The 25,059-nt window shown below is 43.9% G+C and overlaps 1 protein-coding gene across 1 annotated transcript in view; it reads right to left on the bottom strand.

Moving 5' to 3' along the window:
• The window catches only part of PDZRN3 (PDZ domain containing ring finger 3), a 221,594-nt gene that overhangs the window by 4,656 nt on the left and 191,879 nt on the right, over positions 1-25,059 (bottom strand). The window contains exons 4-7 of the mRNA XM_080913986.1: positions 18,037-18,284; positions 15,039-15,126; positions 2,310-2,408; positions 1,157-1,219 (exon numbers count right to left, since the gene is read on the bottom strand). Coding sequence (XP_080770112.1) covers positions 1,157-1,219; positions 2,310-2,408; positions 15,039-15,126; positions 18,037-18,284 — 498 coding nt within the window. The remainder of the gene's footprint in view (positions 1-1,156; positions 1,220-2,309; positions 2,409-15,038; positions 15,127-18,036; positions 18,285-25,059) is intronic.

Below are 25,059 nucleotides of genomic sequence, written 5' to 3'. Positions count from 1 at the left end.
CCTAGTCCAGCAGGCTGGTGGTGAGTAAGTGGGAATGGCTCTCACCTTCACTCCGGCAACCCTCCGGCAGGCTATCTGCCTGTCTCAGCAACTTTGAGCTCTGCAGAGTTTCCTTCCTGGACTGATATTCCTCTAAGGACACCACTGCAGGCCTGGTGACTCGGAAATTGAGCCCTTCACCCGACTTTGCCACTTGATGTCAAAGAACCGAGAAGTGGCAAAGCCAGAGACACTGCTGGTTGCCCTCCTCCAGCCTGACTACACAGCGGACACAGGAAAGGGTATGTCTGTAGCCCGGGCAGGACTCTGGTGGCATGTTTTATTACTTCTCCTTCCTGTTTCCAGTGGTGATGGTTCAGAAAACTGTAGCAACCAACAGAAAGTATGCTGAGGATTATGGCCTCAGGTGCAAGGGTCTGGGCCTCTTTCCTAGGGATACTCAGCTCTTTGGGCTCTCGGGAAAGGCTGAAGAAACACAACATAGAGTGTGGTGGGAAACCAAAACTATGTATGGTGGCTTAGGAAATTGAGAAAATAAACTGGTAGATGAGAAAGATGAAAATAAAACTGGGAAGAAGTAGAAAGAGAAGGCCTTGGGACAAAGCGAAGCCAAGGCTCTGCGGCCCTACAGAAATCCGTGGGGCTGATGGATATCAAACGATGGGATGCTTGCAAACCAGGTGTGCAAGAGGTGGAGGCAGGAGGATCAGAAGTTCAGGTTCATCTTTACATAGTGAGTTTGATACCAGCCTGGAATCCATGAACACCTCCCTCACATCCCCCCCCCCAAAATAATTATGACTAGAAGAAAGAAGCAAGCAACCTTATTTTGTTTACACAGAATAACAGGATTCAAGGTAATGATGTTACCTGCAGAACAGAGTCCACAGGACAGGTAAATGTGGAATTCTGAAATTTCAAACTTCTCAGAGGTATTTGGTCCAAAATCTGGGAGAGCTTGGTCTGTCTTCATTCCCCACTCTGTGTGCAACGACCTAATTAGCCTCACTCACTAATCTAACTTGTTTGGTCTCAATACTCAGGTTTGAGTATTATTTTTACAAATTTCCCGTTTGTAAACTTCTCCTGTATTCCAACCTGAGAGCTATTTCTGGAGCTCACTCCTTAGCTGTGCATCAGTGGAAAGTGTACCTACCTGGATGATGCGGTCTCCTTCCCGGATCCGTCCATCCTTGGCTGCAATGCTGTTAGGGTCAATCTGAAACACACAGTAGACAGCCTCAGCATGAACATGGGCACTTTCCAAAGGCCGTCTTTAACGTATCATACATGTCCTTGCCTTTCTGTGTTGAACAGATTTACAAACAGGACTTAGCGCTGTGCACAGGGAGGAATGAACTATCTGTTTTAAACCCTTCCCTCTCAGAACTCTGCTTGGCAGCTCGGTGACAGAGGACTGGACTCAGACCTGAGCTGGTGGAGAGGCAAAGGCAAAGTTACTTATTGTCACAGAGTAACTAGAAGCAAGCCAGTGACACTGATTTGGTGAGGGGCACCCTTAGGTGTGGCCTGTCAGTCCCGGCTTAATGGTTTTCATAGCAAATCTTGTTATCGAATTCTGGAAGACAGCTTTAAAAGTGAGATGTGTAATTGGCACACACGGGACTAAGGATAACAGGGATGCCCTAAAACATGCTGATGTGACATGCAAGGCTTGGTAGGTGGTGCCTGTCCGACCAGTTGACTGTGAAGTCTTTAGCAGATATGGCTCTTGGCTCAGCCCTTAGAGACAGATTTGATTTCTTTGGGAAATTGGTTTTCTGCAATCACAGGGAAGGACGGCCCATGCATAGGAAAGTATTCACAGTGAAGTCAATTTTTCCACTCTGCCTCTTTTAGAAAGATCACTACATCTTTCATCTAGGTACTTTGATAAGTCTATGTCAGTTACGTCTGATGTATATGAACTCAGCTGTGTAAACCATCATGAGGAAGAGGGAGGGAGACTTTAAAAGATATCAGTCTCTCTGTTTCCCACTGCACTTGAGTTGGGGAAGTGTGAGGCTGCTCTTCCCTCGGGGCTGAGCACGCAGACCATGGAAACAACTCCATTTTATGGTTGGTTTGAGGCTTCTCAAGGGTAATTTTGCCTTATGTACTGACATTAAAACTTAACCCCTTTGCAAAGATGTAACTCCATGGAGTGTAATGAAGGGGGCATGTGTTCTGTATCTTCCAAAGTTCCTCTTAAGGAGCTAGGTCTAGGGGTTTCTGAACAAACACAAAGGAAAACAAAACCTGACTGTTCTGGCTTTGAGAGGTTGATTTTCAAACCTTAAATTTCGTACCTCACTTATATAAATTCCAATGTCGTCTTCGTCATCTGTCCGGTAGCACACAGTGAGGCCCAGCTTGTCCTGGCTGTTCATCCTGTAGAGGCCCACTTCCTACACAAAGAAAACCTTTTCTGTGAGATTCCGACAGGAAAGGGGATCTGGGAGCATGTCAAATGCTTTGAAAATATTTGGTTTAAATGATGAACTGGATTTCTTTGCATTCGACTGTGTAGAGCCAGTTAACTTACCAAACAAAAAGTGATTATGGACACAGGATCAATGCCCTGGGCATTTCTGACCTCTCAGTCAATATAAAGTCATTTTGAAAATAGTTATTTTATTGATCCTCCCCAAGAAAAATTACCCATATTTCAGCCAGCGTCGGGACCGCAGGGGTAGGGCTTTTAAAAAGCGTTCTTTCAATGTCTGCCACAAACAATAATATTTCCACACCCCGAATGTTCCAGCCACCTTGGTACAAATGTTTCTACCATGTTGGGTTAGATCATCTCACGCTGTGCCCCTTAATATGCACAGGCGTAGAACTTGCAAACAGATTACGCATAAATTGATCCAAGAAGGAGAGTAACGTGATAGTGTGCAATTAATGCTTTCTGCAACAGCTGTGATATTTACAGTCGAAAATTAGTTTCAGCCACTGTTACCGCAAATTAAATAAGATAAAATAGCAAACGGAGCCCAATGCTGGGACCCATGGTGACAGGCAATGTTATTGTTTGTGCCAATTAGTCTGTACTTCCGAATGAAGTCGGAACTTTGAAAATCTTGGGAGTTCTGGGAGGATACTTCTGGCTCACTGTGAGTGGTTTACAGCCGTCTCACCCTGCTACTTGCTCTGCCAAGGACTCATGCAGGGTTGGTGCAGCTGCAAGTCGTGGGTGGGTCGGTTTGAAGGGCCACCTGCTATCTGGCCAGCTCTTCGGTCTGAGTTTTACAGTTTTTGCTGGGTAACCAGGAGGGTGTGGGGGGGGGAAGGCTCTGAGATGGCGTTTTTCAGCCTCCTCTTTTAGAGCCTCTTTCAAGAGGCATCTCTAGAGGGTGTGAGAAGGGCACAGCAGCCTTTGTGGAGAAAGCCTTCCCTCATGAAAGATAAGCAACACTGATACCTTCAAAGCAAAAAAACAAGAGCACAAAGCGCGCCCCCCACCCCGTGTGTCAATGCCTTGTAAATGGGGAGAAAGAAGCATGGTGAATGTAGACATGTGACTGGGCCAGAACAGGTGGCAGTCCCCAGACCAGTGTGAGGAGCTTGCTTTAGGTTCAGATGGCTACTGCCCTGATTTGTGAAATGTTGTTGTGTATAAGATGGTTGTGAACACAGGCATCGGTGATAATCCCCAGTCTACCTTTATCTAGAAGCCTCGCCATGGGCTTGCTGACTTGCTGGCGCCTTTACTTGCTCACTAGCATAAGCTGGACTGGGAGGTGAGGCTCACAGCAATGGGCCTGAGCCACAACGAATAGCAATTTAATAATTATGTTTGGGTCACAAGTAACCAGTGATTACAACAAGCTGTTTGTGCAGAGCGCCCCTCCTTAATAAGATGCTGTTGGTTTATTTTCTGATCACTGATATGTTAATTAATTCAGTGACTTCCTAATGATAGCTCTAACAATATGGTAAATTCTCATCAAATGAAACTGTTAATTTCTAGTCCTTCTAGTTGCACTAGATGGAAATTTCCTTCCTCGTTTGTGAGTATGTGAGGCAGGCTGGTTTTCAGGGGCGTATTTAATCATGAGGGTAATCTGCAGATCCTTTGGAATAACTAGTTTTCACCCTCCAAATAGAAGCCGCACTCCACACTTCTGCTTCAAACACCTCTCAGGTGTCTTCATCGGATTGTCCTCTGAATGAGACTGTGCTGAAGGGACCCTCTCTTGGACATTTGGGGTGGACAGTCTGAAATGAAACTCAGTGAAATTTCATGATTAGTGGCTCAAGTCTTCCTACACAGGTGCAGATCAAATGCTCCCACTGAGCTCTTACTTGCAGAACCCATGTGCTCCAGGAACAGGCTGGAGAGAAAGCAAGATCACAGGTAAAGATTGGAGGAAGACAAAGGAGAGACAAAGCATTGTAATTCCACTTCCAGTAGGATTCAATGTGAGGGAATGGGTAGGTTCTCCTCTGTGTGACTTTCAAGATGGCAGTCTCTTAAGACACCAGTGAAGATGCTCTGGCCCTACTCAGCTTCATGTGCTTCACGGTAGTATTGGACAACCACCCTGAGTTGAAGGAAGTGTGTAGAAAGTTTTGTGACATTGTCCTGACAACCAAAGGCATATCTGTTTAACTGAAGATGGTGCTGGGCAGCTGTCCCCAGAAGTTAAATTCTCCTGCATCAGTGAGTGAGCCACAGCCTGACTGCAAGCCAGCCAGGCTTGCCCTTGGGCTTTTCTATTATAGCCAGGCATGACTCAGTGACACATGCTCTGAGTGGCATATGAGACCAGGAAGATGTTTGGAAATCATATCATTGAGAAGAACTATGTAGTGTATTAGGGGTTTCTGGGTAGAAAACGAACTCACAAGAAAGGGTCCTCTCCTACACAGAAAAGGATTAGATTTATTTATCTTGGTGCCAAATCTTTCAGTACCTAATATCAAGTCTTTAGCATATGACTTTGGCAAATCCTATCTTGACAAGCACCTCTCTACCTTTGTTTGGGCCATTGTTTTACTTGAAAAAAAAAAAAACTGGAGAAGTATTAAGCTGAAGGATTTTAGTTCATGTTATGGCTGGTGTGGTTTTGCTTTTTCTTGTCCATATAGATTTGTATTCTAAACTTTTTATAACGGGGGGGGGCAGGGGTGGTAGTACAAAATTGCAAGTTGAAACATGAAATACCTCGAAAGTACCAACGGAATGGCTCAGTGGGTAGCGTACTTGCCGTACAAGCATGAGGGCCTGAGATCATATCTCCAACACATACATGCAAGATGTATGCATGTAACATGTATTTGTGCTATTAACCATACACTGAGGTGGCAGAAACAGGGGGACCTGGGAGCTCGCTGGCCAGCTAGTCTAGCTAGAAGTGTGACAACCTCAAAAATTAAGGTGATAGCAGATAAAAGAAAACACTGGAAGCTGACCTCTAGCTTCTACATGTGAATACATACATATATATTCACACACATTTTATACATACATACATATACCCAAATATTTGATGTCTTGCCATTAACTTGGCTTTCAGTGAGCAAGTTTGGGTTGGTCATTTCTTCCCTGAAATGCCTCAACGTTTCAAAGTTCTTGAGTTGAGCCCTAACATAATGTGGGCACATGGAAGACTTTACATCTTATCTCATGGCTTTGCTCATGATTAAAAGTACAAGTGAATTACAATTATTATCTAAAATTACCTTTGGACTATGTGTATATGATATATGTGGAATATAAATGAGCTTTATGTTTAGACCTGCTTTCTAGCATCTTTACCTCATTATCTATGGGCATATATTTCAAAATCCGAAACACTGCATGTAAAACCCCAAGCATCTGGGGGTACAGGGAAGGTGTTCAACCCGAAACAGCTGCTACAATAGATGCTGTTTCAAAGTCTGCATGGTAGAGAATAAGGCCCTTTTATCACTGTTGTTCTCAGAGTAGTTTTAGAACACAGTTCCCCACAGCAGCAGACTGAGGTAGAGATCAACACTGCATTCAACCTTTGAGCCCTGCCACCAATCCTCCCAGGACAGACTTTCCTGGAGAAGAGTCCCATCCTCAGTTTGGCTGGATCTCATGAGAGGCTATAAAGGTTAGACGCCATTCTGGACATGGATGTGTAGTTCACCTTGCTCCAGCATGAGACATGGATCCGATCATCAGTGAGGAGACAGCAGAGGAGGCACCTGCTCTAACTGGAAATGCTTGCCCCATGTCAAAGTTCTCTCTTCTGCACCCACTGCAGTTCCCCATGAAACAAAACTTCACAATATGTCTGATCTTTAAGTATAAGAATCGGGGCATCGTTCTTGTTGAAGAGTGGTACAGTGGGAGAAATTTTATATCTTGTTTTAAAAGGATTTGTAGAAATGGATGAACTGATGTTGGCAAAGTACTTGGTAAACAATACACAGGGGTATCTGGGGTCTAGGAATATTCTTGGCATTGGGTTATATGTTTCTCATAGTTATCTGGAAATTCCTAGAAACTGTTGGCAAAAGCCCATGGTAAGCTTAGTCTTAATCACCATTTCTCTGGAATGTATCTCCATCCTGAAGAAGAGGCTGTGACTAAACCAGAGTGACCTTAGCAAACTTTTTGATGATCTTGAGAAAAGCAAGTACTACTTTCTCAAAAGTATTCATTTTCCACTATCTTTGGATCTGCATTGATCCATGTTTTTAACTTAGCTTGACAATGACAGGAAGGCACTTATAGCTAAATAATGGATTATGCGATATCAGCAGCATCCAGCCTTACCATGGAAGAATGGTATGTTCTCAACAAAATTTAATGTGCTTGAGATTGTAAGGCAAGAAAAAAATATCTAATGAAAACATAAGCTTGGTTTGGTTATCAATAAAACCAGCTTCTCCTGATCAAACTTTCAGTCACTTCACCTTTTTTTTTTCTCCTGCATAAGTGTACTTTTTTATTGGATATATTTTATTTACATTTCAAATGTTATCCCCTTTCCCGGTTTCTCCCCATAACCCCCCTATTCCATCCCCTCTCTCCCTCCAGCCTTTCTGCCCTGACATTCCTCTACACTGGGGCATCGAACCTTGGCAGGACCAAGGGCTTCTCTTCCCACTGATGCCCAACAAGGCCATACTCTGCTACATGTGCAGCTGGAGCCATGGTTCCGTTCATGTGTGCTCTTCGGATAGTGGTTTAGTCTCTGGGAGCTCTGGTTGGTTGGTATTGTTGTTCTTAGGGAGTTGCAAACCCCTTCAGCTCCTTCAATCCTTTCTCTAACTCCTCCATTAGGGACCCCGTTCTTAGTCCAGTGGTTGGCTGTGAGCATCTACCTCTATATTTGTCATGCTCTGGCAGAGCCTCTCAGAGGACAGATATATCAGGCTCCTGTCAGCATGGGCTTCTTGGCCTCAGCCATATTTTCTGGGTTTGGTGGCTGTATATGGGCTGGATCTCCAAGTAGGGCAGTGTCTGGATGGATTGCTTTAGTCTCTGCTTCAAACTTTGTCTCAATATTTCCTTCTGTGAATATTTTTGTTCCCCCTTCTAAGAAGGACTTGGTCTTCCTTCTTCTTGAGCTTCATGTGGTCTATGAGTTGTATCTTGGGTAATCCTAGTTTTTGGGTTAATATCCACTTATCAATGAATGCATACCGTGTGTGTGTGTGTGTGTATGAGAGAGAGAGAGAGAGAGAGAGAGAGAGAGAGAGAGAGAGAGAGAGAGAGAGAGAGTTTTTGTTTTGTTTTGTTTTTTTAACACTTCACCTTTCTTAAATGAGACTAGGTGAGAGTGAAAATTGCTCAAAGTTCCTAGGAAACTGGTCAGTTTTCAACATTTATTTCTGCTGCTGAGAAAGAATGCCTAGCCTTGTTGAGTTCATAGTTGAAGGCATAGAAGTTATCAATACACAGCTGTTGTGATGGTAGAGATAGGATTTCAAAGATGACCATTAATCAAACAGGGATGAATAATGCATCAGCATTAGCTGGATTACACCATCCCATCCCTGGTGTCCTATTGCTTATTGGTCTAGATGGACTATTTGATAAAAATGAGTAGCCAAGTCTGACATTTCAGATGAAACTTACATGGTATTCCAATTAGCACTATTAAGGGGGACACACCACCTTCAGGACTCAAGGTCTTTGTTTCATCCTCATCAAATTAAATGGGAAGAAACCCTAAGTCTAGCTCGGATAGTTTATTTCCCCTCCGAGAAGCTCAGTTACTTCTTCACAATTCCTTACCTTACTGATCCAAGATGGCTCTCAGATTTATCTAAACAATTCCTACATGTATCTACGTGTCTAAAATGATCATGGTTTTACTTGAGAGCTTGCACCAAAATATTTATTCCTCCTTTAACAAATATTTATGTGCCAAAGTATTGGTTGTAGACTAATCTAGACACTGTCTGGGCATGGGCCACATCCACTCTTGAATGGAGCTTGTATTCTACTGGGGTCATCAGACAAGGTGCAGATGTTGGTGCTATTGGTCTATAGTAAAATCCAGCAAAGGTCTCTCAGAGATGTGATGTTAGGCAAGACTGAACTACTGAACTCTGATATGCCAAGGCCCTGTTTTTAGATGGTCATACATACATGGTTATACGAACAAAGAGAGAATCTTGAAGATTCTTGTGATACTGGGAAAGTTAAGAGGAAGCTGACTCAACCAGAGCCAGAACTATGCTGTTCCTTAAATGAGCACTCGCCTTTTGCCTCATAGCTTTAATGAAAAATTTCGAGATAGATTACAGTGTCCCATGGTATCTCCAGGACCATCCCATTTCCCATCTGGTTTACTTCTGTTATTCTGAGAAATCAGAATCATTTCAGGACCCTCCCCTCCCCATTAAAATTATAGCTGGCTTTTTCTTTCTGGTCCTATAAGGTCATCATCAAAACAATGCAGGTGACAGCAACTCATAGGCTGGATAGGATGTTACTGCAGTATCACACAGGGGAAATTAAAACAATAGAGTACAGGGGGAAAAAACTTCATCAGACATCTATTTTCTTTTTTAATTGCCTGCAGGAAGACCTGGAGCAGGTGTTCAGTACCTGAAAATTCAGGGGTAATTATTCAGCCGCTCTACTCTGGGGTATACTTGGGAATAAGCTCTTAAATGCTAGGCAATTTCACAATAACAGGGATTTGACACTTACCTAAATATGATCATTTTGTGTACTTTAAAAGGAAAAACATCTGTTTTCCCCTCTGCATTGGCTTTGATAACATCCCAACACAGTTGTCTATATTTTCCTCACATATAATAGGCATGGATCGGTTGCTCTTTTATCTCATTCAACATGGGTGATAAGCATTGCACTGAGAATGTGCCTTCTTCTACTTGAAGACAAACCTGATCCTTCTGAAATCAGATCCAACATCTGAAACAAGACAGGTGGGGACCCAGCAGAGACACACTGCTAGCAGGTCTAAGAACGGAGGAGCAGGGACAGTAGGTGTGTGTCTTTCTGAAGACTAGGTCTCCTGTAGTAAACTCAGATAGTAGCAGGGGGTTGTTTGTTGACCCTCTCAAGCTGACAAGTAAACTTGTCTTTGTACCCTCCTACTGAAGTAACCCAGCTATGAACTAGAGGTATAGGCATTGTTCCCTAATGGAGATAGATTCCCTACAGTGACCCTCAGTAAGACACTGAATGTTTCCGCCAGTTTTATGCTGCAGTAAGAGAACACCTGGGCCTAGGGCCTTTATACAGAGGTTCTCCCCTACCCTTGGACTTTATGAGTTGGGAAGTACAAAAGCATGTATCTGGCATCTGCCTGGGTCTATCACAGCATAGCAGAAGGTACCATGGCAGACACATGTTTGAGAGAGAGAGAGAGAGAGAGAGAGGCTGAGACAGAAACAGAGACAGAGAGACAGAAAGACAGAGAGAATGAACATATGGTTGACTAGAAAGCAAAACACCAAGTGTAGAGGGTTGCTTTTCTTTATAGCAATTCTCTCTCATCAGAACAGACGCATCCCCTGAGCCTGTCTTTAATCCCTTTAAAGGCAAAGCTCCCATGACCGAATTACTACCCACCAGGCCCAGCCCCTTAAAGGTTTGCCTAGTTCTTCACACGGTCCTTGTAGAGACGAAGCCTCTAGCACACAGACTCTCTATCTAACTCCTGCCCTGTGATTTTCCATTCTCTGCCACTATACTTCACGAATTAGGGCAGGTTCTTCTCTAAAAGCTAAAGGTGAACCACACGAGTCAGTGTCTAACTGAGGAAGCCTGTCATGACCAAAAGAGCACAGGAAGAAGCAGCCTTCTCACCTGCAGGACCTAGTGGTCACCACCACTCAAAAGACCCATAGATGGACATGTCCATTTTCTGGCTCTTCACTGAAATGCTAAGCGAATGTCCAAGGGTTCTGATGGCCAACATCAGTAGTTATCAACCTGTGGTCTTCAACCAGTTTTGTAAGCCTCTATCTACAAAAATATTGACATTATAATTCATAACTGTAGCAAAATTACAGTTATGAAAGAGCAATGAGAATAATTTTATGGTTGGGGGTCACCACAAAGAGGAACTGCATTAAAGGGTCATAGCATTAGGTCAACCATTAGGAAGGTTGAATGGTAGACTAACTCTAACAAGACCCCCAGAAAGAAACCGGAAACAGACTTCTATATGAGTATGACTGAAAACTCTCCTAATAAATAATAAGAATAACATGTTTGCTGGATTTGGAGCACTAGCCAGACTGCTTAGCTGGTAAAGAAGTTTACTGTGCAGGTCTACCTACTGGAACTGGATCCCCCATGTAGAGGTGGAAGGAGAGAAGTTATTCCATGGAGTTGTTCTCTGGTGTCTACATGTATCACCGTGCGCACTGCACATGCCTATCCTCTCTGTCTCTGTTCCTGTTTTGGTCTGCCTTACACACGCACACATGCATGCACAATAATAGATAATTAAAGAAAGCAAGGATTGATAAATACACGCATACTAGTACAAACATACACTGAGTATTCCAATGATGTGAATTATTTATCTATGCCTTTTTCTTTTGTTAGTTTGTTTTGTTTTTTTGTTTTGGAAAGTCTCTTTGCCCTGTCACATGTCTTGGGGATGGGCTCATCTGTTTCTAGCCTGTGATAATTGTGTAATACAATATGGATGACATTAGTGACTTGGCAAGTACATGCTGGTGCCACACTGAATGACATGCCAGAACCCACACCTTGCTGGTGTGACTCAAAGAATCAGTCTGGGGCAGGCTTAATGCTGTGGATATTTACCCAGTCTCCTTAGAAAAGATAAAGAGAACTCCAGTGGGCTCCCAGTCCTTGGAAGGCATCCTTAGTAAACACAAGGGTTTAATAACACTGCCTTGTATTCGGTGCACTAAATTATATCAGCTTTTTTATCTGTGATAGTTGATTCTGACTTTCTGCTTCAGGCAATGGTATAGGAGAGGGTATGGGAGAGGGGGGTTCCAGAGGGGAAACCAGGAAAGGGGATAACATCTGAAATGTAAATACATAAAATATCCAACAAAAACACTACAGAAAAAGAAACTACCTTAGTTGAAATTAACTGAATTGAAGAGATATTAAAAGGAAATTACAGTTCTGGTGATAATCAGCAATGGGAAAATGTCATATGTGATCCAAATTTGGGCAGGAATTGTGTCATCTCAATGTACTATAAATTTGAGTTCTTACAGTCAAGACAATGTTTCTGGAGAGAGGCTATTCTTCCATCAGCTACTCAAAGGAACAAGGCAACTTACTGGTGTGAAGCCAACTTTAACTAAAAATTCCAAGCCATAGTGTCTACACTACTTCAGAAATCTAGTTTCTGAGATACTTGGAAGCTTATAGAAGGCTCTCCTTGTTCCCCTTATGATGACTGTCACACAGCAGTGTCATTCCATGAATAATAGACTCTTCTGGGAGGACACTGTTTCTTCTATAGCATCTAGAGAATCCTAGATAGAGAAACAAATACCAATAGATCCAGTAAGCTCACGAAAAGGTTTGGGGAATCTGTCTTCTGTATGGGTCCCACTCCCCTGGTGTATTCACCATGCTAATTCAACAGTCAAGACCTTAATATCCTTCATAAAATCTGCTTAGTTTTGCATTACCTTAACACACTTGACTGTATTCAAGTGTCCTGGAAAAGCAGCTAGCTGCTTCAAGAATAAAATGCCAAATACTAAGCTGTGCCCATGCCTAGCTGTCAGTGAGCATCTTTTTTTGTTGGCTGATTCTATACTTTTATTGACCTGTGAGAACTAGGTAGCTCTCAAGGATGTAAGAAGAAAACAGTTGCTTTAGGCTATCCAGCTGTTTCTACTGTGAAATAAGCCAGCACTGCTAATCAGCACCCGTTCTTCAGCAGGGCAGCCTAGATTGCACAGCCATAGGCCAAGAGAGTAGATAAAATACGAATGGATGGATTTCCTCTGGTTGACTTTTACATGGGGCTAAAGGGCTTATCTGACAGTATCATGTGCTGTCTTGACCCTGCTCTACAAAATTAGTTTTCACATAAGCTCAGAATAGTAATAATAAAAAGACACACTGAACTATTAAACAATGGTTTTCTGAAAGTGTGAAGAATGATATGATAGAATTTGATATTTTTCAATTAACTCAAAGAGGACAATGTAACATGGTATAATATTTATGATATTAGGCTCTTTGGCCCCTATAATACTGGGGGGAGCTGAGGATTTTTGTGACAGTGTCAAGAACACTGTGGTGGTTTGAATATGCTTGGCTCAGAGAGTAGCACAATTAGGAGGTGTGGCCTTGTTACAGGAAGTATGTCACTTTGGGGGTGGAGTTTGAGATGCTTGCTTCTCCCAGCTACCTGGAAGACAGGCTTCTCCTGATGGCCTTCAGATGAAGATGTAGAACTCTCAGCTCCTCCTGCCCCATGCCTGCCTGGATACTGCCATGCTCCTGCCTTGGTGATAATGGACTGAACCTCTGAACTTGTAAGCCAGCCCCAATTAAGTGTTGTCCTTTATAAAAGTTGCCTTGGTCTGGTGTCTTTTTACAGCAATGGAAACCATAAGTAAGACAAGCATTTAGGAAATGTAAAGAAGGAGCGGAGCTTTTGGGGGCAGCTCCTATTTGTTGGGGATGGGCTACATTCAGTCACCCTACTTATCACCCTATTGTTGAGAACTGTCCTTGAGTAAAGTGATGATCCAACAACAGCCATGGCCCTATAACCTGATAACCCTTTGGGTGCAGTAGTGGCAGGCATACCTTGGTTGTAACCAATGCCTCTCTAATTGGACTTAATACTCACTCACCAAGAGGAAAATTATGCTTGGCACTAGAAACCTGGCAAATTACACAGTGCTAATGGAGTCATGGATCTTGGAAAGTCTGCAACTGCTACATTACTCAAACAACACAATCCCTATCTATATTCTAAATATTAGTTCTTATGCCCACAGATAAGTGTACTCCTCATTCCTAATCAAGGAAACTTACATTTGCAACAGACAGCCCATTACAGAAAACCATAACTAATCAACTTTCAGAGTCGTATAGCCGAGTCCTAACAGATACATTTACAATACAGCTCCTGCATTGCAGCTAAAGTATTAGTGTGGGAAAAGGTATGGGAAGATTAGAAGAGTCAGGGGAATAGAGAGTTTGCTATCAGACCGAGTTTCCTAGCAATTTCAGAAGTTATAGCCATTTATTATCTTAGTTAAAATTTTTTGATTACTGCAAAAACAAAACAAAACAAAACAAACTACCATGACAGAAAAGAAAGTTGGAAAGGAAAAGGTTTATTTGTCTTATAATTCTACATTGTAGGCTATCACTGAGGGAAGCCAAGACAAGAATTCAGACAGGGCAGGAAACTGGAGGCCTTGGAGGGGAGCTGCTTACTGGCTTGCTTCCCATGGCTTGCTCAGCTTGCTTTCTTATAGAACCCAGAACCACTAGCCCTAGTATGGTACCACCCACAATGGACTGGGCCTTCCCCATCGATCAGTAATTAAGAAAATGCATTACAGCTGGATATCAGGGTATTTTCTCAGTTAAGTTTCTCTCCTTTCAGGTAAGTCTACTTTGTGTGTGTCCAGCTGACATACAAACTAGCCAAAAGTCCCATAAAGCCTCACAACATGACTGCCAAACTGAACAAGGACAACAATAGCTGTACGCTAAAGTGGATGGAGACCTCATCCCTACACAGAGAGCTATACAGGCGATTAGGGAATTCGGAGAGTGGGAGAAATAACCTTCCACAAGAAAGAGCACAAGGATAGATTATTCCTACAAAATTCAGCCTACAAGGGTCATACCTACAACTAATAGTGCAACAGATCAAGCAGGTTGTATGCAGGAATACGCATAACCACAACTAATGAAGAAAGAGGCCATATGGAAGAGAGCGAGGAGAAGTAGGAAAGGAAAATGATGAGAGTATATTTCAAACATAAAAGATATTTAAAAAGTGATCATGTGAGCAATAGCAAGGTAAGGTGTGCTTGCAGGTGGTATGTGTGTGTGTGTGTGTGTGTGTGTGTGTGTGTGTGTACTTGCCTGTACTTGTCTGTTGGGCCATATCTATTATATGTCTCTGTTATTTTCACTTTATATTTTGAGAAAGGGTCACTTTCCTGGTTCAGCTAAGCTGCCTACCTGGCCAGTGAGCCTCACAATCTCCATGCCCCTGCTCTTGCAAGTTCTGGACTTATAAACACAAGTCACCATACCTGGCCTGCATGTAGGTGCTGGGGATTCAAATTCCAGTACTCACACAGCAAGCACTTTACCATTGAACCACCTTCTCAGTCCCTAGGGCCTCCTGTTGACAGGTGGCTTTGGGGACCTGACTGACAGACTTTGTCTTGAATTAAGGTAAGGAGGAAGAAGTTGAGCCCTGCCTTTCAAGGGGTGGTTGTCGTGTGTGGATTACCTAAGGAGGCACAGATTTTGATAATTCATTATCACCCATCTATATTTCCATGTGTCGAGAACTCCAGTCTTTCAGGAGCCCAGTGGAGATTCCCTAAGAACAGGAACAACAAGAAGAACAAGTTGTGGTTCCTACCTCCAGCTCCAGCTCTTCCCTGTCTATGTCCTGATGGATGTCCCCCATGTAGTCATTCGGATCATAGTATTCATGGGATGAGGGGTGCCTGCAGAGAGATGGAAGGTTGTCAAGGCCCCGATTCTTGGATAATCAACTGTTTTCTCATCCCCGGCCACTATGAGCACAGAATCTCTTCCAGTTCTCTTTCCCCTTGGATATGGCTCTTAACACCTCCACTCCAGTTCTGCCATCTGCTAATGTGAAACCATATTTAAGCTCATATAGGTAGGAACAGTATTTCTGGGGAGAGTTTTGCCTCTATCAGATCCTCAAAGGCACTAGGAATTCCAAACCAAACCATTCCCTATGCCCCCAAACCATCAAAGAACCCACTATTCTGGCCTAAGTTTAGCTTCCTCTGGAAAGAGCAAAGGTTAAAGGCAGGATGAGCCTTGTTCCCAGAGTTCATTCCCTAGCTTACTACCACCATCATGGATTTATCAAGAGTTCATGCAACTGGTCTCTGGACAGACGATGGCTCCATGTTCATTGATGCTGTGTCTCAATGTTTACTTCTAATCTTGATGGTGAAAGCTCATATGTGAGCAGGCATGTGCTGGTCTCCCGGACCAGTTTCAAGCGCCAAGACAGAAACTGCTAAGCCATTTGCTGATAGAGTGAATCTTCCATTTTTTTTTTTTTTTGCATTCATCCCCCGGTGAGAAATGTATTCACATTAGCCTGCTCATGTGTGTGATGAGTGTGTCTTTGCAGACAGCACTGCTCACAGGTATTCGAAAAGCCAGGAATACATGTTTTTAGCCCAGCACACGATAAACAATTTGAGCTCAGTGTCTCCTGGAAATGATGTTAATGGAACCTCCAGGAACAAGGGCAATGGGGACTAAATACACATTTGGCCAGTGGCTCTGGAGGAGCTTTGAATCACACACCAGATGCTGATGAAAAGCTCCTGTCTCCAACGGTACTTGGCTGGGGACCCGAAGCACCATGGTATTATACAGGTCAGGCAGCAATCAAGGGGGCTCTGGCAGTCCCTCCCAGCCACTTAGTTTTGAAACAACAGATCAGCCATGGGTAGAAGGGCAGTCCTTCTGTTTCCAGACCAATCAGGCAAATATGTATGCCTGCACTTAAGAGGCTTTTAGACCTAAGAATCCCGTTGCAAGTTCTGAGCTTTTTGTCATCAACCTAATACCCCCTGCTCAACCTCAGCACACACGCAGTCTTGCTGTTTTGTGACCTCTGAACTTTGTGATATTTCTCAAGTTCTCTCCAGGGGATAAGCCATGTCATGTCAGCTAGACTTAAGAGGAGATTAGGGGTTCGGTCTAAAAGGACTGTCACTCTGACAGTTTACCATCTGAGAGTCACACATGGCCCTAAAGGGCTCATCAATAACACAGGCAGTTCTGGGCTGTAGTGTCAAGTAACTGGCTTTAAGGCCATGCTCAGGGTAAAGACCAGATGCTTCCCAGGATCAGCTGGGACACTGCAGAGCATCATGGCTAAGAGGTGAGATCAGGTAGCTCTGCTTTTCCACCACTGTCTTATGCTGAACAAAATCTCTGTATACAGTGGCCGGCCTCCATAGGTAAATAATGGAACACTCACTCCATTATTATGGTCCTCACTCCACAAAGCTCATCCTCTACAGACAAATAAAGGAGCAGCAAGCAGGACCTCAGTCTACAGCACCCTGTCTCTATAGGCAAATAAGGGGGTGACAGCTCTTTGCATGCTGGCGTACTGTGTGAATGGTGTTACATGAAGGTCCTGTCTTCTCCCTTTTCATGCTGTCAGCTGCACCAGACTTCATTCCTGTCAACTGGGGAATTAGCCCCCATTGCAGATGACAGCTAACCACTAAACCCATGAGATGAAAGGCAAGCCTTTGTCCGGGATTTGACAGAACCATGGGAGATGTGTGGGTACTCCAGCTACCCAGTGACTAATAGAAATCCAACCGGTATGGCTCGGAGGCTTCTCTGCAAGAGCAGAAAACTCCTTTGAAATAATGCATCCTGGAAATTACCTGAACCCAGATGGAGCTGAGATGATGAGGAAAGGCAGGGGTACCTTGTGTCAGCTAAAGAGGTCTCGCCCTTAGATTGCATGGTTACACGGGCAAAAGCTAAATTTAGCTGGGGTTCTTTAGGCCAGTGGTGTTGGTAACTTTCTCACATTTGACTTGTTCCCAAATTAATGGCTACCGCCACCACGTAACTGAAGGCTTACCTGATGATCAGACACATGTTATTTCATTAAATTCAACAATTCCATGAGACAGGTATGACTTGCATCCTTCTTTTACTACAGCACAGAAAAACTAAGGCTGGGCATAATAGAAGAAGTTGACCCAGACTCTATAATAGAAATTAGTTTGGGCATCCTGTCTGATGCAAAGTCTCTGAACTGATTCATGCCTTCCACAGAAGGTAGAGTTATGCAGAAAGACATCATTGAGGTGTTTGATCACAGCTATTATGCAATTGGTACATGACAGCAATTATTTATATGGGGTAGGCCTGGGTTTAGTGCATGGATGTGGGGTTGAAATGAGACCCAAGAAAGCAGAGTGCATAACCTCTGGGGTACTTTCTACACTCAACAGCTTACTTTGTTGTCTGTTTAAAACAACGATCATCATTCCCTCCAGTGGTAACTAGAAAAAAAAAAAAAAAACCTTCAAATTACCCTTTGCAGTGATTAAATTTTACTCAGATACAACTTTTACAATAGTTGTAAGTAATTTTGTTCTTGGAATATAATTTGAATAACTCTGCTCCAGGGTTATAATAAAGTCATTAATATGTCGGAGCAGTTTTGAGCAGGATTCAATTTATTGCCTCTATAAACAATAAAGTTAAACACAGGCAACTTGGAGGAAAATTATAAGATGCATTCATTCTCTTCATGGAAAGGAGGAAAGCAACCTTGCCAGAGTCCTTTTGCTTGCTGTGTGGAGCAGGTTAGTCATGGCCGGGATACTTACCCTCCAGGCAGCAGGTAGGGATCCAGCACAGGTGGGCTGGGGGAAGAGATCTTTGTCAGAGCCATGATGTGCTCAAAGGTGATGTCAGTTTGGGTGCCGGTGTCTACCAGCTGCGACTCTGAGGCAGGTGTGAACATCTTGGTTCGAGGTGTTCTCCTCAGCACCTGTACCACGATTGGCTCCTTGGCTGTCTTGAAAGCTTCCACAGCCTGGTCATGAGTTGCTCGGGATAAGTCTTTGCCATTGACCTATTGAGACATAATTAGAAGGAGAAGATTATCACAAAGCAGAAACTGGAGAGATCTGTGCATGTCTTGAGGGCTTTTAGGTAACAACAGCCAAATGGAAGAATGTTGGGAGAATCAGAGAACGTTCAGTTCTCTCCAGAGAGGAGCTGGTGGGGAAAGAGGCTAGAGTAGAGGTATACAGGTCTGGCATTAAATTAACAAAGCACACCACAAGGATGCCTCGGCCTCCACCCACAATGTCCTTAATGCAATTTCATCACTTGCAAATCTTCCCCATGGAAGGAAAGAGCGGCCTCGGGCTCCAAGCCTTCATCAGGGAATGATAGCTAACTAGAAATTAATTACGTTGTTTTGTTTTTGTGGCGTGTAGCCTTCCCAGTTTGTGTCAAGTCTTCCTTTTCCTTAAAATGTTCACTGCAAATGCCAAGCAAATAGTACATAGGCCATAGATAGACGCACTATAAATGGAGGAAGAGTTCTAATGGCTAAGGGCTGGGCAAAAACAGCTAGCTGAAATCCCAGCCTTTTCAGGTTTCATTTTGTATCACATGTTGCTACTGCTATAGCCCTGGTGTTTGTCTCTACTGAATGCCTACTGTCAACTCAGTGTTCTAGAGACCTGAAAGGGTAAAGCTATGTTTATTTCTCTCCTTCCCTTCTGCTCTAGCCCCCAGGGTGCCACATGTGAAACCTTGGGCATTGCCTGGCTGAGCTAAGACACAGGGTCCAAGGCTTTCTCCAATGGCCCTGACAATACTAATTCCATGCAGCTAACATAAGATAAAAACCCCAAGAGACCCTGTCTGAAGGGAATATGCCATAACGAGACAGCTGATATCCTCTCCTGGCCACAGCACACCCCCCTGGGATATTACCCCCGCAAACAATCAGTTTAAATGGGATCCACACAATATGTAAGTCTGTGCAGTGCATAGCTACATATGAACACCAGATCATTTGCCAGAGGGAATGAACATGGGGTTTTCTTTTGCTTAACACAGCAGTGTTATAGTTTATAAAACAGCAAAGTTGTAGAGGAAAAAGAAATACACAGGTAAGTGGAGCAGGAAGGAGGGGCACATAGGTGGCAGTAACCTCCCAGTTGTATTTATAAGAAATTCTTCACACACATACACACAGAGAGAGAGAGTGTGTGTGTGTGTGTGTGTGAGAGAGACAGATAGACAGACAGACAGACACACACACACACAGACAGACATACACACACACACACAGACATACACACACAGACACACACACACACAGACAGACATACACACACACACACAGACAGACAAACACAGAGACACACACAGACATACATACACAGAGAGACAGGCAGACAGACACACACACTTGGATCTTAGGACTAGCGCGGCAGACAGACTGTACAGCCCTTACAGAATTCACACTGGTCTCCCTTCCCATTAGCTCAGGGATCTTGCCATCACAGAGAGAGCTGTGCTGTGGTTCTGACTGACTGGCATTAGCCTACTATCGTACTTTTGTACCTACTGTCAAATGATGGATAGGCCTAAGGATGAGAGGAGGAATCTGCTGAGAAGACCGAGGTTGGTTTATTCTTTAAAGGAGGTGTGAAATAGGGATGGCCCATCTTGAATCCTGGACAAACCATCTTCATCAGCTCATTTCTGTTGAACGATGGGTGGTTCAAAGCCTTTTCTTGCATAAATTGCACAAAGCTGTGTGAGAACCAGCACATGGACTTTTACATGGCACCCAAAAAGGGATGCATGAAGCACCCGTGCTCATCAGGCAAAGTTTAGACTCTCCCGTGTGTTGACAGACTCAGTGACAAAGAGCATGTGGGTCAAGGTGGGGGGCCGTCTCGAGAATTTGACTGGGGGGCACCTGTCACACCTCTTCTATGCAGCTATGGAGAAAGAGAGTGGTCCAGAACTGTGTCTCAGAGATGCTTGCCTTCTCATGACACATGAGAATGGCATTACCGCTCATGGCTAGCTTTCACTGAAAGGGCCTTCTTACACATTCGTGTAAGGATTTAGTAGCCTAGCACCATGTGGTTTCTCACCAAACACAGTTCAAGTTCACACCTGAAAATGCTCAGTGACTTCCCCTCTTACAGCCAGGGATTAGGTGGCCAGAGACAGAAGTGGGTCAGGCCAGTGGTTGTATTTTTTGGGTCTATTTCCTCGTAGGATGCAGATTTAATTGCAGTGTAATACTTCTACACATTATTATGAAGTTTAAGATAATATACACAATAGTGTAACTGATGTAAAAACAATGTATCAAGACAGCAGTGCCGAAGGTCAGCCTATACCACAATAGTCTCTTTCCCAGGAGAAAATAATCCACAAGCCGCATCATCAAACTCCAGCCTGGTGAGGTTGCCTTGAGAGATTTGTTTACTGAAAGCCTTCCAGCTTCCTGCCCATCTTGTGTTCCTAAGCTAACAATACACACATAAATCTTTTCAAGCTTCAACTCAGGATTCTCAGGGGGTGGAAAGAGGGGGCTGTAACAGATAAATTTCCGAGGACTTGACCCCTGCCACCCAAGCTTCTTGACAAGGTATTTTCAGGATCATTACATTCCTTTAAAAGAGGATGAGACAAGGCAGGAGTTTACTACCCTAGACGATCCATTTTTGCAGCCAAATTTGTTTTGAATTACCTCGTGCACATAACACGCATTACACTGTCATCTTGCAATCACATCCCTAAGAGACTTAGTGAGGTGATGGCTCTGGTGTATGCTGGCAGCCAACCGAGAATGACAACCTTTATTCTCTGGATTAGCATGGCATTTACATTACACACAGCGATGCTGATGATGGCTGTGATTAGGGAGGGGACACGCATCCAGTGACGTTTGGCCCAGTCAAATTAAATATCATTAACTCGCCCAATTGAGCAGATTGCCTTTAAAACACTTTATGCAGCTCTAAAACCAAGTAAATGGAATGTTTTGGAACAAGAAATGCTGATTGCAAAGTTTATCTTTATTATAAATTAAAGGCCTAAGTTATTCACCTAAGGCTCTGGTTGGTTTCCCACCCCCAAGCCCCTGGGGGGGATGAGGAACAATTATGGAAAAATCCAATCACTGAGTCTTGACGCAAATGGCACCACTGAAAATATGACGTGACACTAGGAAACCTTAAAAAGGCCCTTTAGTGTAAGGTCTAAGGTCTTTTGTGATAAGAGACAGTTATGCTGAGAGCATGGAAGAATTCCTTCCTGGCTCCAAGGAAGCCTGAAAAAGCTACTGCTCTTGTAAAGAGGTGCTTGTGGCTGTCATTTCTATAGCTGATCAGAAAATAATATGAAATTGGGGGATAGTCCATTTGGGGCTGAAGTTCATTGACAACCTATCTATCTTTAGTCATCCGCTCAATCAGCTAGTACTGGCTGGGGTTATTTATCTCTTGGCTGTTTGAATGCTACCGGAAGTGTTTCCTGGGGAGTATAAAACATGAACACATGGGAGCTACTTCAGAAATGGCCAGAAGACTACATGGCAGATGGCATTTTATGCACACAATTCTGGAGCAGCTCGATTTGGCTCTGGAGACCAGATATCCCAGAGACTTAAGACAATTGCTTCCCCAACACAAACACTGTCCCAAGAAATACCACTGCCTATTGCTGTCATATAGTGTCACCTCAAAGTCCGGAGTGGGTGAGAGAGATGGCTCAGCAGGTAAAAGTGCTAGGTGTGCAGAACGCAGGCTTGATCCCCAGCACCCATGGTTAAAGCCCCCCCGAGCCAGATGTGGGAGGTCAAGAGCATGGGACGTCTCACCTGGAGTACAGAGCTGTAGAGAACCAGCTGCTGAGCGCCACCCTCTAACCCTCATCCGTGCCATGACAAGCGGGAGTCTGCATTACCACATAGCACACAGTGAGCAAGCAGAGTCCAAGCCAAACCCAGGCAGCTTCCTAAGGTTTCTACAACCAAAATGTAGCACCAAAGAGACGCACTGTACCCTCTTGGACGTGGAAAATATCTATTTACGAGGAACCATTGGGTTTCTTGGGATTAAACCTACCACAATCACCTCTTTTTCTATGACACGTGGAAATGACCCCAGTGTAAAATGCTAATGTAGTTTTAAAACCGAACCACTATAAATTGTGCCCCTGGATAAAATCCAGCTTTTATAGGGATCATTTAATTAAATACAGAGGGCACCAGTTCCATTTTTATAAAATATCACACCTCTGTTTTCAAACTAATTAAAACTTTGATTCCGCTGAAGCAAGAGGTCATGATAAACTACATGATGGGAGAGGAAAGGGTTTCAAGCCTTTCTTAGGCTGGATAAAAAAAAAAAATTCAAGAAACTTCTGTGTGTCTTAATTTATTTCAAATTTACGATCTGCTGCAGGGCTCAAGGAAGAGAAGGCGACTATTCTAAAATGTAGGCGTTATGGCAGTTAAGAAAAAATATGAACCTTGATGAATAAATGGTGTTTAAAGATCATGCTGCTGTGAATGGTACTACTCTTCAATACACGCATGCACACACATGCACACACACATACACACATTCATGCATCCCCAACAGCACCCCCCCCACACACACGTGCACACACACACTCCTGGACTATACTTACATAGATCTGGGTCCCCATGCAGTAACATCTTGAACCTACTCAGGTATCTTGGATTCTAACAGGCACCTTAGTGGTGTCCTTGGGAATTTCTAAATGTGCTTCACATGTTTCCGTACCCCGAAAAACCCCTTCCTTCCTTCTTTCCAGTGTCCCCAATAATGAATTTGTGGCCTGGGTAATCTTTCTTTTACGCAATGTCAGTGACCAAACTCAAGACTATGCACATGACCTGCCAGTGAGATTTTTTGTTAGAGGACATTTGCCTTTTTAGAGGAGTCTTCCCTATGCCTAGCTTAGGTGCTGAACATTTTAAATAATTTACCCTTTTCCTAAAGAGGAATATATCTGACTTCTGGCCACTGAATAGTAAATTGATGCATTTAAAAATAATAGACCTCCCAGGTTCTGCCTTGGCCTAGAGTTGACCTGGTGCCAGATCACTCTGTACAGAGACCCCGCTGGGAAAGAACTGGTCTCACAGGAGCGCTGACACATGTGAGAGCACAGGTGAGACCACCACCTCTGCTCAAATTCCTGGCCCAAGAGGAATCTTCCCAGAGCCCTCGGGACACAGGAACCGAGGAGCAGTCTGGGACAGGATCCCTCTGGTTTCTGTCTCTACCCTGTGCTGACCTTGTATCACAGCTATCTATACCCAGACCCTGCTGGGAGAAAACTGATCCCCCAGTAGTGCTCACACACAGGCTTACAGGAGGGTCAAGCCACTGTCAGAATCAGCAAGACCAGCTAACACCAGAGATAAGCAGATGGAGAGCGGCAAGTCCAAGAACCCAAGCAACAGAACCCTAGGCCATGTGGCATCATCAGAACCCAGTTCTCCCACCATAGCAAGTTCTGGATACCCTAACGTACTGGAAGAGCAAGGTTCTGGTTTGAAATCACAGCTCATGATGATGTTAGAGAACGTTAGGAAGGTCATAAATAACTTCCTTAAAGAAATACAGGACAACACAGGTAAACAGGTAGAAGAAGCCTTTAAAGAAGAAACACAAAAAACACAAAAATAATTTAGAGAATTAATTATAGAAAAACAGGAGCAAACAGATGAAGGAACAGAACAAAACCATCCAGGATTCAAAAATGGAAATAGAAACAATAAAGAAACCACAAAGGGAGGCAACAATGGAGATAGGAAACCTAGAAAGATCACTATTCAAAGAGTACCCATGATCAGACCCATGGCTCCAGCTGTCTCTGTAGCAGAGGTCGGCCTTGTTGGGCATCAATTGGTCCTGCCAAGGCTCAATGCCCCAGTGTAAGGGAAAGTCAGGGTGGGGAGGTGGAGGGGAGTGGTTGGGTGGGTGAGTGAGCACCCTCACAGAAGCAGGGGAAGAGGGGTGGGATAGGGGATATGGAGTGGAATCTGGGAAAGGTATTACATCGAAATATAAATAAAATATATTCAATAAATCAGTAAAAAATAAAAAAATAGATGCTAAAAGTCATACACACAAACTTGAAGATGTAAATATGCTTTGTTCTCCAGTAACAATCCTATTTTGATCTGATCTCATTCCTCTTTAGCATTTAACCTTGATATCATTACCACAAAGTCTCATTTAAATATGGCATCTGCATACCCATAGCAAACAGTGGAAGGAGGTCGGGGACCCCCATGGAAGAGTTGAGGGAAGCATTGAAGGTCTTGGAGGGGGTAGGAACACCACAGGAACATGAACAATGTCAACTGCATGGACCCCGGGGAGCTCTCAGAGACTGAGATCAACTGAAGAGCACACAGGGGCTGGACAGAGGCCCCTGGCACACACGGAGGAGGGCTGCCTTGTCCTGCCTCCGTGGGAGACGATGCACCTACTCCTGCAGAGCTGGCGAGCCAGGGTGGTGGTGGAGTGATATCCAGAGGGACTCACCCCCTCAGGGAAAGGGGACAGGGTGGGGGAGGGCCTCTCTGAGGGAGGACTGTGAGGGGAGACAGCATTTGGGATGTGAATAAAAAACTGGCATTTGCATGTCCACTGAACTCAGCGTGTTTGATGAGTGCACAAAATGCACATGGTTTCACACCGTTGAAAGGTGACAGTTGAAGCAGCTGAGCAGTGTTTGCTGGGACTCACAGTACTGAGCACTTGGAACAAGGCCCAACCCCCAGCCCTGCCATCCCCCTTCCTCTGTGGATGCTCTAGTGACTT

Source organism: Micromys minutus, assembly GCF_963924665.1.
Source record: "Micromys minutus genome assembly, chromosome: 3".
NCBI classification, from domain to species: Eukaryota; Metazoa; Chordata; class Mammalia; order Rodentia; family Muridae; genus Micromys; species Micromys minutus.
This window is presented reverse-complemented; position numbering and strand designations above follow the sequence as displayed.